Genomic DNA, 12,519 nt, shown 5'->3' on the forward strand with positions numbered 1-12,519 from the left:
CACATGATTTCTATTTGTATTTGACTTGTGATAACATTAATGTATTATGACAAAGTGTGAGAATAAATAATAATAATAATATACGTTTTGTGTCTTGCGAATGCATGAGTATGTATTATGCATGTGCGTATGTAAGTTTTTTTGGAAAATTTGGGACGAAATTACGCAAAATAAATGGTGCATTTATGTAAAAATGTATGTGCAAAAATCTATGTACATGCGGATGGGTCCGTTAGTACACTTTTTAAAATAATTCTGCATGAGTCTGCATCTGTTGGTAAGTAGTGAAATCTGTGTGCATGCTAATTCACTTTTTTAATCACATTGATGTTTGCGTCTTACATGACCAAGGCACTTATCAATGTTTTTATCGTCACATTTCAGGTTGAACAATGCAGCGAGAAGAGGAATCCCACCAAGACGAAGCCCCAAAGATACGAAATAAAACAAATTCACAAATACAATTCTTTGTCAAACGCCCTAACAGATGGCAGAAACAAATCAACTAAACGAGTATCCAAATACTCGTTACAAAGTAGACTGGGCCTCTCAGCTCCCTTCCCAACACCCTCAGGTGAGTGGGGTGGAAGAAGAACTCCTTGCCATTTTTGGGTACTTTTAGGCCAATCGTGATCTGTCCCCACTTCCTGACCACGGGGTAAGGCCCCTCCCATCTCGAGTCAAGCCGGTTTCTGGGTTTCGGGTGTTTTATCAATACCTTGTCCGCAATTTTGTTTTCTTCCATCGCTTTGTATAGCTTTTTCTGTGCCTAGTCCATGGTTGTCTTCCTGGTCCATAGGTCTTTACGGTGTGATTCCTCCCTGGCTAACTCCTAGTCGAACTTCAACAAGTTGAGATAATCTGTTGTATTCAGGTGGAGTTCTTGATTGACCAATTCCGGTCGCAGTGTGGCGTCCCAGGGACTCCCAGGGGCTCCGTACATAAGCTCATGCAAAAAAACCCGATGGAGATATGCTCACTTGCTTTTACTGCAAGCACCGCGAAGGGCAAAAGTTCGTCCCATTGTTCAAGGGAAGGCCCGCTGGTGAATATGGCTATGAAGTCCTTGAGGGCTTTATGCATACTCTCTATTGCGTTCGCCTGAGGGTGATATGGCGACGTGTATGCATGCTTTATCGTCAGCAATTTGCAGATTGATTCAAAGAGTTTTGATTTAAACGCCGACCCATTATCCGTCAGGATCCGGTCAATCTGTCCATATCGACACTAAGGTATGAGTGATGGCGATAGAAATCTCCTCAGCCTCGTGTGTTTTCAGAGGGACAGCTTCGACGTATCGAGTCCACGAGTCCATCATAGGGAGTATTGTGTGTGCATTGCAATTGGGGGGCATATTATTAGAATGTAACATATCTGATGTATATGGCCTCGCCAAAAGTCAATAAAGATTATTATTATTATATATCGGTTGGCCCTAGCCGTGATCGGCAAAGGTCCCACTACGTCAATCATCAGGCTTTCGCTGCACGAGTGGGTTCCTTAGATATCTGGGGTGGTGGTTTCAAGGTGACACCCTGATTCCTCAGTTGGCACGGATATCTTGCTTCATCCCAGTCCAGAATAGCCGACAGGTTACTGCTTGTTCAAATTTTTCTCCCTTCCAGTGAGCGCCCCAAAGCGTCACATGGAATAGCTCTAGTAACAAGTTCTTGCAGGTTTGTGGCACACACAGTCGGGCGGATCGGCGTCCCCAAAGGTATAGTAAGCCTCTCTGATCCAGGAAGTATTTTCCGTCATCTTTTTTCTGGCGTTTTCTCTATAGGCTCCCTCCACTTAATACATTCTTGGTCCTTCATTTGTTCGTCCCTTATCTGCTGGATGTCGAGCTGAGGTGGCAGGCCGAAAAACAAAATTTGGAATTTGGATGTTGTTTTCTGGAGTGATGGTTTCATCCGCTGGTCTGGACAGAAAATCCACCAGTGGAATTGTTTTTCCAGGCACAGGATGAACCAAAAACTGATACTGATGGAGCTGTAGTACCATCCTGGCGAGCAGAGGTTTCAGAGATGCCGAAGCCAGCAGCCACTTTAACGAACTGTGGTCAGTATGTATATGGAAAAGTCGGCCTTCAAGGTAAATACGGAAGTGTTCGACTGCCATTACTACGGCCAGGCACTCCAGTTGGAAAGCAGAGTACCAGGTCTGTGCACCAGCCAACTTGGCACTGTGGAATGCAACTGGTCGTCTGACTCCAGCAGCTTCTTCTTGTTCTAGCACTCCTGCGACGGCTTTTGCGCTGGCATCAGTGCTGAGATGAAGTTCCTGGTCTAGATCGGGAAAAGCCAGTGCGGTTTCCATGAGTTCCACGATTTTGTTGAAAGCCACCTGGTGGTTTTCGTCACACTCGAACTTTCCTTCCCTTTCAGCATCTCGGTCAAAGATAGCACTACCAGATTAAAGACTTCAGCGTGCCTTCTATCGTGACAAATATATTCTGAAAGCAATGCCACACATGCCAGTTGCGCACTGCATTTCTGCTGACAGGAGGCAAACAAAAAACTTGGCAAAGAGCATTTGCGAAGCGTATCCAGCAAATAGGAATGTCTTTTACGTTCGAGTTGGTTTTGTTAGTGTAACCAGATACAAGCTGTACCATTTACAAATTAGTTACCAAGGAAAAGATCTTCCAGAAACTAACTTATGAAAATATGTTATTGTGCCTTCAACAGCTTAATTTATTGTTAGTTACTGATTGTGTCAGCAAAATTGCTATCCCTGAATTAGGATGTGTACTCGACCGTTTAATATTAGTTTTCCCATTGACTACCCAAACGCTGGTGGAATTTCTAAAGAGATAATTACTTAGAAGTGACGAGGATTCCATAAAAACCCCTAGGGAACCGCGCTGAATTTCGACGACCACCTGGACCATTTCAAATGCCAGAGATGCCACCCTCTTTATGCTTTTATTGTGATAAAGCCGGCCGCAAGAATGCCGTATTTATCAGATGCATCGATTGCCTGCTGGAATTTCACAGAACGTGCCTCCCCAAATACACAAAAATGAGCGAGAAAGAGGTTAACGATTACGAAAAGAAGAATAATTTCAGCAGCTGGCCCTGCTCTTTGCCAATGATGAACGATTTCTCTGAAGCGTTCCCGAGCCGCTGCGTCCAACTCGAGCGAGTTAATCCCAGCAGCATCAAAACAATAAAAAATCAGCTGCAATTTTGTGCTTTAACGGGCGGTCACTAAAAAAACAGGAAAAGGGCTGCTGACATTGCTGGTCTTCTCGAGTGTCATCCTACGGACGTTCTAGCTATTAACGAGACATGGTTGTCGCTTTATATCTTTGACCACGAGGTGATCCCGACAGACTACGTTAAGAAGCGAAAGGACAGAACTGGCGGCCGTAGACCAGCAGGCGGTGTCCTGCTGGCCATTCTTCCGCACCTTCTGCCGCGCCGACTGACACAGCTCGAGACCACTGCTGAGGCCGTTTCTTTATAGAAAATTTGTACATAAATTGGATTTTTTCTATTCCGAAAAGGCTACATTTTCGGGATACCAAATGCAGGTTTTCTTCAAACACATCAAGAGTTCAGCGAGACTTGCGTGGTTGACACAGTTGAAGTACTTTTACGTCAAGCAATCAGCTTAGGTGGTGAGTATCTTAAATAGCTTTTCAAATAATATTTGTCTTCCATGAAAAAATATTATTTGAAGATCAGCCTAACTTCGTCTCTGAGCAATGGAGCATTAGGTCAGAGATGACCTTGCTTGAGGGCCTCTGCTCAAGAAACAAATTCCTGAACTGGCTGAGAAGTCGATTCCCTTCTGAAACCACTGGTAAGTAAAATAAATTTAGTTGTATGAAATCATGTGTTTATTTAAAATGATCATTTTTTGGATAATTCCATGCGTTGCTCAGTTGGCGGGTTTTGAAGTGCATCCATTTCAAGTCATCACGAACTATTGGGACATGACCGACTTGCAAGGATATCCTGGAGAAGACAAATACAGAGCCCATTATGAAAAGCAACACTGATTGTTCAGACCTTATGATGCTACAACATCATGCAGAGGAAGTAATCATTACTTGGCCAAAGAATTATTTTTGAAAAAAATAAAAATGAAAAATTAAAAGATTTTTTCAATTTTGTGCAAAGTGCCTTTTGCTGGGGTGCAAGAGCTGGAAAGCCTGATTGCAATTGAAAACACCCTATAATTAAGCAGTGGCAAATACATCAGAAATCAGAGGAAGGTTTCCATTCAAGAGCCTCAGTCACGAAAATCCCTTCTACCTTCTGAAGTAGCGGCTTGACAATCAGGATGGAAGATATATTTGTGGTTTTTGTGATGGTTTGTTTTAAGTTGTGTTTATTAAAATTTAATTTTTGGAGTTTTATTTAACGTGATGTTGTGGTTTAAGATTTAATTTTAATGGGTTTGATATGGTTGGGGTGTATTTACCATTTTTTTTAATTTTGTTCGTGTGGGTGTGTGGGTTGCTTCTGTGGCAATTTCATCAATCACGTAGGGCTCGCAATCAATTGACATGAAGTCATCATCAGAACTCTCCTCGATCAACATGACGCTGACGAGGTCTTTGGGATCTCTATTGGAAAGTTGGAAAGGGGTATAGCCATTAAATTGAGGGGGTCATGTGATGGTCCGAGGGGGTTAAGTGTAATGGGTTCTCTGGTTTTGTCAATGCATTGAGTTACGTGGGTATTCTTTTTTGTCTGCAGCTAGAGATCTGAGCCACGCAAATTTTGATCGGCGGCTGGCTTTCCGGCTCCGAGCCGTCAATACAGACATCGGCGGCTGGCTGGCAAATTTCGTCGGCTGGCGGCTGGCTTGCAGCCGGTTCATGTGCTTTTAAAGGCTACATAACTCAAAAGTCGCAACTCAAAACTCAATTGTAACACGCTGTAACTAAAGAGATCCCAAAATCCGTTATTTTCCGGGAAAACACTGCATTGCAAAAAATACTGTATGAGTTGTGTTTTACTAAAACTTTGGTTATTTTTTCCGAACACATTCATTTTTTTTATTAAAATAAAATAATCGTGATGCTATAACTGGAAAAAGGTACTATTAGAAAAAACAATAATACAGCCACAGTTTTCACCAAAAGAACGAAAATTTTTACACTTTGTGGTCATCGTAATTTTCCGAAAATACTGACGGTTTTGGCGCGTAAAGTGGCCTTTTCGGGGATTTTCAGAAAAATATGCAGAAAAACCTAAAATTGGTGGATTTTCCCGATGGTTTTATATAAAACAAACAGTAGTGGTTCGATCGATTTTGCGCATTCCAAAAACTGATGAACCCACTGTAAGCTGCGTTTTATGCTATAAAATAGACGCCAAAAGTATGTTTAATAAAGATTTTGGTAATACATCTGTGTTTTTCCTTCCATATGATCATGATTAATGTTTATTTTAAGAAAAGGATAAATGAAGTTTTCAGATAAATGAAGTGAATTAGGGCGGAAAGCGGTTTTCATAAGTCACAGGTCACAGGGTTCGTCAATTTCGCAATGAACATAAAATCAGCTGACAATACCATGAGCTTTAGGGTTTACCTTATTTTTCCGATTGAAAAACCGAAAAAGCCATATTTCGTGCCATAAAAAGCTGAAATTTTGTTAAGTTATGATGAATGAAGAGATAAAATGTTTGGTCTATTGGTCAAACCATCAGTGGATTATATACTGATTTTTTTAAAATTCCAATTTCCGGTTGGCTATCAATCATGAGAATTTTTGATCTCCCATAAAAATGTATGTTTTGGAAAAAATGCGCAAAGTTGCATGAAGAGCCGGTTAAAAGTTTTTTGCACTTCAGTGGGAGTTTTCTGAAAAAAAAAATCGGTTATGCGTACCGTGCTTGCGTTCTGCATGAATTTGCAACTAACACGAAAAACATTTTTTAAGACAATCGACTTATTGAATATGAACCTAACAAAAAATTTCCGTGAAACAGAGAACGCGGCGCGAAATTTTTTATCTCGGTTGCCCGTAAAATGAAAAAATGAAAAAATAAAAATTATGGGTGGCTGGCTGGCTGGTGCGGCACAGCCAGCTGTGCTGATAAAAAAGGTCGGTGGCTGGTGGATCGAGAAAAGGACCGGCTGAGTTGGCTGGCGCGGCATGCTCAGATGTCTATTTGCAGCATTTCGTACTGCTGGTGGAGTCTGCTTTGTTTACTGTTAATGTTGCGTTTTTGTGTGCGTGTCCATGAGTTGTAGATGATACGTGGGATGATGTGTGATTTCTCTTTGGTAGGGTCATTCATTCTGGTGCCGCTTTCAGCGTTCTGAGCAAGACGAAGAACGATGCAGTCAAGATCAGCCGCTACCAAACTAAGTTGATTGCAATGCTCGCCTCCCGAGTGTAAGTTGTCCGTTTACTTGGCAATCGCTGTAAACTTATATTGATGTCCACACGTGCTGAATGGCGCTGTCAACACTATTAATGTATTGCACCGAATAAAATAATTCATTTCGGACAGTTCTCGGCAGTCTGTTGGCGCCCGGATGACTTCGGAGCTGCCTCTCGAGGTGCCCCTTCCTAAGGTCGTGCCTGCGCCCCAACCTACACCTAGCCAGCAGGTGCTAGTTTCGTCAACTCCCGGCGCCAGCATGGGACAGTTTGAACGAACCAGTGATTCCCTACCTCGCGCACTGCTTGATTCCCATCCCATGGACTATAAGTATGCTGAACAGATGAGTCCTGTTCCAACTGGTGGCCAGTGTTGGAGCCATCTGCCTTCGCCTAAAGAACGCGCTATCTCGCACTCTACAAAATCGGCTGAGTTTGACATTGATAGGCGCGCACCTACCGAAGGGAGTAAATGCCTCGTGTCGCAATCGTCCGTAGTCGAACCAGTAGCGGGATGCAGCGGGTGGAAGCCAGTCGAGAGGAAGAAGCCTCGTGCGTTGGAAGGCCCAGATATTGCAATCCCAAGATGTGGCGCCGCTTACAAATCCATCCGAGCAGGCTTCGACGAATTGTCTACAGACACAGCAGAGTCGGATGACTCCTCGCAAGAAATGGCAGATGAGGCGGCTGCCAGCCGAGTTTCGAAGCTGCAGGGAAACCAGGCGGCTATAATTGGTAATAGTGTTTTCGAGGGAATAACTGCGTCTAGCTACGATTCCTCGGCTACCTGACCTGAAAGTACATTAAAAATTTCAACTTTTTAGCTCGGACTGATCAAAAAACACCTGAGAAGAAAGTGATCAATGACGCGGTTCCTGCGACGCCTGGCAATGAGTGAAAGTAATATCTTCACCTTTCTGAAATGGTGGCTTCCTATGGTTCTTGCAAATTCATTCCGTGATTTAAAGAATGAAACACCAGTTCTAACACGCGTTGTATTTGCATTTCAGTGCCTCCTAAAAAGTTGCACTTAATGAAGATGACTTTCTTCTCTATGGATAGGAGGAATGACATGCCTGACTTCTTCCTCATCGCAGACAGCCAGTCCCCAAGACTGCAGACGTTTCCTGAGCTGCATCGGCTGACCCAGGACAAAACTGGTGATCCGAAGGTTCTCCGTAAGGATGAAATCGTCTACAGTGAGTATTGCAACCAAGTACCGCTCCTTGTAGTGTGAATATGCAATTTTTCAGGCCAGCTGTACATCACAACAGAGACCCTTTATGCACTGATGAATGAACTGCTCTCTGCGGACCAATTGCTAGCACAGACCATGCCACCAGGCACCACTTTCCTAACGTCTACCTATGATGCCCTGGATACCGATCCTACAGAGAGAGGTGTCTTGCTAGCTGCCCTCGTGCTTATCGCGCCTTCCGCTGGAAAAGGGGCGAAGGGAGGCAAAGAAGTACTTTAATCCAATGACGGCGTCGCCGTCGACGAAGGATAGGGGCGTGCGAACGAGAGTAAGATGCGAGCTAATCGAAGTACTTAGCCGCCCAATCGCAAGACAAGAACCTTATCTCCGCTCCTAACACCCTATTTCACGTCGTAAAGGCAATTGTTTATTTCTCTCAAGAATTAAATAATCAAGTTTTGCTGCACTGTTTTCCTTCTAAGAGTCAAATCAAACGTTGTGGTCTCTGAGGTGAGTGTTGGGCCTATAAATCTACAACTCAAACAGGGCAATCTCCGCTCAAAGCCATCAGGCAACCTGTATTTCGCTTTTCTTTGACAAGTGACTCATTGTGTAATTGTATTGTGTTCAGCTTCGTATAGTGTGGTGTATCTGTCGTGCTGAGTCCTGGTGGTGATGCGGGTGGCCGTCTCCTCTAGTCGATGCTGGATAGGGCGCGCTCCTAAAACAACAATAAACAGAAGGTGAGCAGAGATTGTGACGATAAGTCGACTAATATTCTTAAACCCGCCACTGGTTGCTTATTCCAGGCGGCTAGGTCAGAAAAATAGTCCCACCTGAGTTAAGACTGTGGTTTCTCTCTTTCTCTTCTTGCAGGCAGTGTGGACTGCGTCGGTCGGCCAACTCGAGGTTCACTCTGAAACTTGAACAACCAACAGGTGATCAGGCCGTGGTATTGATGCGTCGAGCGAAGCCAACTGACCGGTAAGGCAAGACGCAGATGCAGTCCTTCCCTTCTAACACGTTGTTCTCCCACAGTTATGGGCTCTCCACGCGCAGCCCTAGCCCAAGCTGTTCGGCGAAGCTCTCGTCTCTGTGGCAACGTCAGTCAGACTCCTACAATCAAAAGAAAGATGATTATCGAGTCGGCGATACACTCGAGCTAAGCACCACCTTGAACGCAGGAGAGTCTGGCTCGGCCTGGCTATCAGGTAATGATCCTCGCCAAGTGTGTGAAGGTTCTCGGGCTAAGTGGTCCTCCTAGGCAGGCAGCTCCTCCCCACCGGGCGACAGCTCGATACTGTGCAGTTCGGAGCTTCTCCGGCCCTTTTATATTCTCTCTCCTCTTGTGGCCGCCGGAGGGAGAACCAGGAAGGAGGGTTCTCGCTCAGGTGGCGACCTTCCCCTAGTCTCAGGTGACGTCCTGAACTAGGAGGGTTAGAGGGCTTGGTGGGGTAGTTTGAGACACACCCCCCTTGCCAGATATTAACGAAAACAAGATTGCTTTCTTGCTTGAGCGGTTAACTTTTTTGGTTCTCTTTTTATTTTAATTACTTTATTAGTTAATTTTACAGTGCTATGCTAATTTCACTAAGTATTTTAATCCTGCACAGTTGGGGAAGTTAATGTTATTTAATTGGTTCTTTTTTGGTAATTTTTTAAGTTCAAAAGAAAGGAGGGGGAAGTGAAAGGATAAGTTTATTAGAGACAATAGGCAAAAATAGAAACTGCACTGTTCTGACTTTAATATTAATTATTCCCATCCAGTAGCTAAAAATTGCGAATCATCTTTTCCAGATTTACAGTTGAGTTTCCGGAGTGGTCGGCTTGAGGGTTCCGAAGGATGACCGGTGCTCGAATGAAGCCGTACCTGCTTCGTGGTTTCCTGATGACTCTTCACCCGGCGCGATATGGTTCTCCCCATACTGATGTTGGTCGGCAATTTTTTTATTGTAATATGGGACCTTTATTGTCTTGCGGACACCAAAACTGCCCCTCCCAATTTCAATAAAAAATGTACAACTTAGTCGGGAGAGTATTTTTATTCGGAGGAATAAAGGTACAAATTCCCTAAGGTGTTTTACTTGCGCTTCAATGTCTCCTGGCGTCGTAAGACCTCCAGTAGCGGTTGCTCCTGGTGCCAGATCCCTCCGCCGCCCTAGTGTCCTCTCTTACTGCCCTCGCCTCCAGGTGGTCTGCGATGATGAAGACTGCCTCCGCTAGGGTGCACCTCCTGTGATCATGGATCCCTTCGAAGCACCCTCACAGGTTCGAAATCTCCCTGGTAAGCGCTCGGATGTCTTGAGCCGAAGGGCCTTGGTAGGGATAAGGGACTCCTTGCCGGGCCTGTTCCCCTTCGCCTTGAGCTGATGTCTCGGAGCTTGATGAGGAAGACGAGGGAATGAACAGTATGGGAATCATACGAGAGGGTCCGACGGGTTCGGCTGGCTGAGTACAAGTCCGGACTCCATCTTGGACCTGTACCTCTAGGACTGACGGGGTGGGTGGCCGAGCAGGCAGTGGGAGCGAGCGAAAAGATTAAGTTCAGCTAGAGAGTTGACACAGGCGCCACCTGTTGGAGTGAACGGCAAGTGGGAGTGATTTAAGTTGGCAGCATTTCATTGTAGCCACCTGTTGCGCGTGAACAGAAAGCGCTAAATTTAGTTGGTAGCAAAACGTGTACAAACAAGCAGCGAAGCAGCAATGGTTTTTTGCAATGGGGAAAGTTCGCATGCGGTTGTATTCGCTGATTTTGGCGATCGCTGCCAATCGTATCGCCGCGCTCGAATTTCACCGAAAGTCGGACCAAGTCGTTTGCAACACACTCACAAGTGAACAGTTGACATTCACGCCTGCTTTTGCTTTCGCTTCACAGAAAATCGGTCAGGGATGTTGTGTCATTTTTTAAAAATTAGAATTTTAACGTTAATTTGAATTTAAGGTTAACATTCCCGGCTGGTTGGAAACTGATCTGATGAACTGCAACTATGACATCGACGCGTATCGCTCATCCAGACTTGGCAATGGTAAATAAATATCTATTTTTTCCGCACATTTGATTATTTGTTTTTTCTCAATCAGAAATGTACGCAGCCAAGGGGACACTCCTCTTCAGTGGTTCACTGAAGCTGCATACTTGGAAACTGGACACGCAATGGCTTGGCTTCGAATTGGCGTCGCAAAAAGGCTTGTTTTCAACAGCTACGTGAGCTTCTGCCAGTTTTAAATGATAGCAGTATATCAACTTTCTTTTTTAACAGACTCATATTACCCTGCTGAAAAGATCTATCGCAGTGATCATCAGCGTGAATGGCTCCGCCAGAAGCGTAGTTACTAGCAGCAGACAACTCAGGATTGGAAAGGTCATGACTGTTGCATATGGTATATTTTTAAAAAATAATTTATGGAGTTGTAAAAAATGATCGGATCATATTTATTTTTCTTTAGCAACATGATTTATTTGTTTTTAAAGCAAGGACTTGTTAAAATTATAATTTAAACTTTCAACTACCTGAACACAAAACAAGAAAAACAAATATGTTCTAAATCTATCAGACTGTAGCATACAGTAAATTTTTAAAAAATAATTTACGGAGTTGTAAAAATGATCGGATCATATTTATTTTTCTTTTGCAACATGATTTTTTTTAAAGCATGTATTTCATGGATGTCACTTATAGCATCATTTCTGTCAATTATGGCATCTGTTTACATATTTTTGTCACTTATGGCATCCCAACAAAGATGCCATAAGTGACAGAAATGATGCTACAAGTGACAGTCACTTATAGCATCACGCAAAAAGTAAATAAACAAAGCGATTTTCACGCTTTCTTAGGTTAGCAGCACTTGGGCGTGGCCTGTGCTGAGGCGGGGCCAGTGATTCGGTTCGAGTCGCGTTCATTTTGGATTCATTTGGATTCATTCGGATTCTCCTCATGGCTCTGGTAAGTGCCTGCACGCCATTAGAAACGCTCCCGAGATTATAACCTTTTCCCCCATTTCTGAGACTGCTACAGATTCAGGAACAGCCCAGGGGCTTCGTGAACGTCCCCGCTACACCATCCTTGGGGTTGTTCATCCCTGGTCTGTTTGACTTTTCTGAAATCTTGAAATGACTGTGTGGAAAGGAGCGCTACTTGCCATTTTTGCTGCCACAACCATAATCCGCCCGACTGCCACCCAACCTTTGGAAGTCTTGAACATCGATGCTGACCCTTTTGACGTCACTCTCGCTGCCTGCCAAATAATCAGCCAGAATTATTTGTCCTGCTGGGTTGCGGTCGAAAACAATCAAGTAGGTGGAAGAAAGATCAACAGAGTAATTTTATTATTCAGATTGTTCCTGCCAACAACATCGCATAGTAAAGCAACGAAAATCGCATTCTGGCATGTTCTCCTTTGTATCGCACTGAGCGGGAATGTTCACCTGAACCCAGGGCCCCCTAGCGCTCATAAGGTATGCATACTATGCGACAGGCCAGGAAGACGAAATCAAATAAAAATTGCCTGCGACAATTGCCACTCCATCTACCATACGGCCTGTTTACGACTGAAGATTAGCGAGAGAAATAAATATGTGGCGGGAGGATATATTTGCTGGAGATGCACTTTGCCAAATTTTTCTGACTCGCTAATAGACACTGAAATTGAAGCTCCGACCACAAACGTACCGCGATACGCGCTGCGCCAAAGAAATCGCAGCCAACCGCGACTTTTTGCTTTCAATGCCCGCTCATTGTCGAATAGAAAAAGACGAGCAGACAATTTTGCCGCGATTGAGCACTCGGATTCTGATATTATTTGTGTGTCCGAGACGTGGCTGTCGGCCGACCACGGCGACAATGAGATCATCCCCGCTGACTACGTTGTGTTTCGCAATGACCGGACCATATGCCGACGCGCCTCCGGCGGTACTTTGATCGCCGTCCGTCCGCATCTGAAGCCACGCAGACTGAAAAATTTAGAAGCT

At 44.3% G+C, this 12,519-nt stretch overlaps 1 protein-coding gene and 1 long non-coding RNA gene across 2 annotated transcripts; both read left to right on the forward strand.

Moving 5' to 3' along the window:
- Positions 1-7,603: 7,603 nt before the first annotated feature.
- On the forward strand, positions 7,604-9,470 carry LOC135937693 (uncharacterized). The gene is made up of 4 exons (XM_065480879.1): positions 7,604-8,290; positions 8,424-8,531; positions 8,586-8,758; positions 9,345-9,470. Exons 1-4 carry the CDS (start codon positions 8,223-8,225, stop codon positions 9,392-9,394), a joined length of 399 nt encoding a protein of 132 aa, XP_065336951.1. The 5' UTR covers positions 7,604-8,222; the 3' UTR covers positions 9,395-9,470.
- Positions 9,471-10,288: 818 nt separating this feature from the next.
- Positions 10,289-10,928, forward strand: LOC135935450 (uncharacterized). Its single transcript, XR_010574219.1, has 3 exons — positions 10,289-10,573; positions 10,629-10,752; positions 10,808-10,928. It is a non-coding gene; the product is annotated as an uncharacterized LOC135935450 (long non-coding RNA).
- The last annotated feature ends 1,591 nt before the right edge of the window (positions 10,929-12,519 follow it).

The sequence above is a fragment of the Cloeon dipterum genome, chromosome 2 (genome assembly GCF_949628265.1).
Source record: "Cloeon dipterum chromosome 2, ieCloDipt1.1, whole genome shotgun sequence".
Lineage (NCBI taxonomy): Eukaryota > Metazoa > Arthropoda > Insecta > Ephemeroptera > Baetidae > Cloeon > Cloeon dipterum.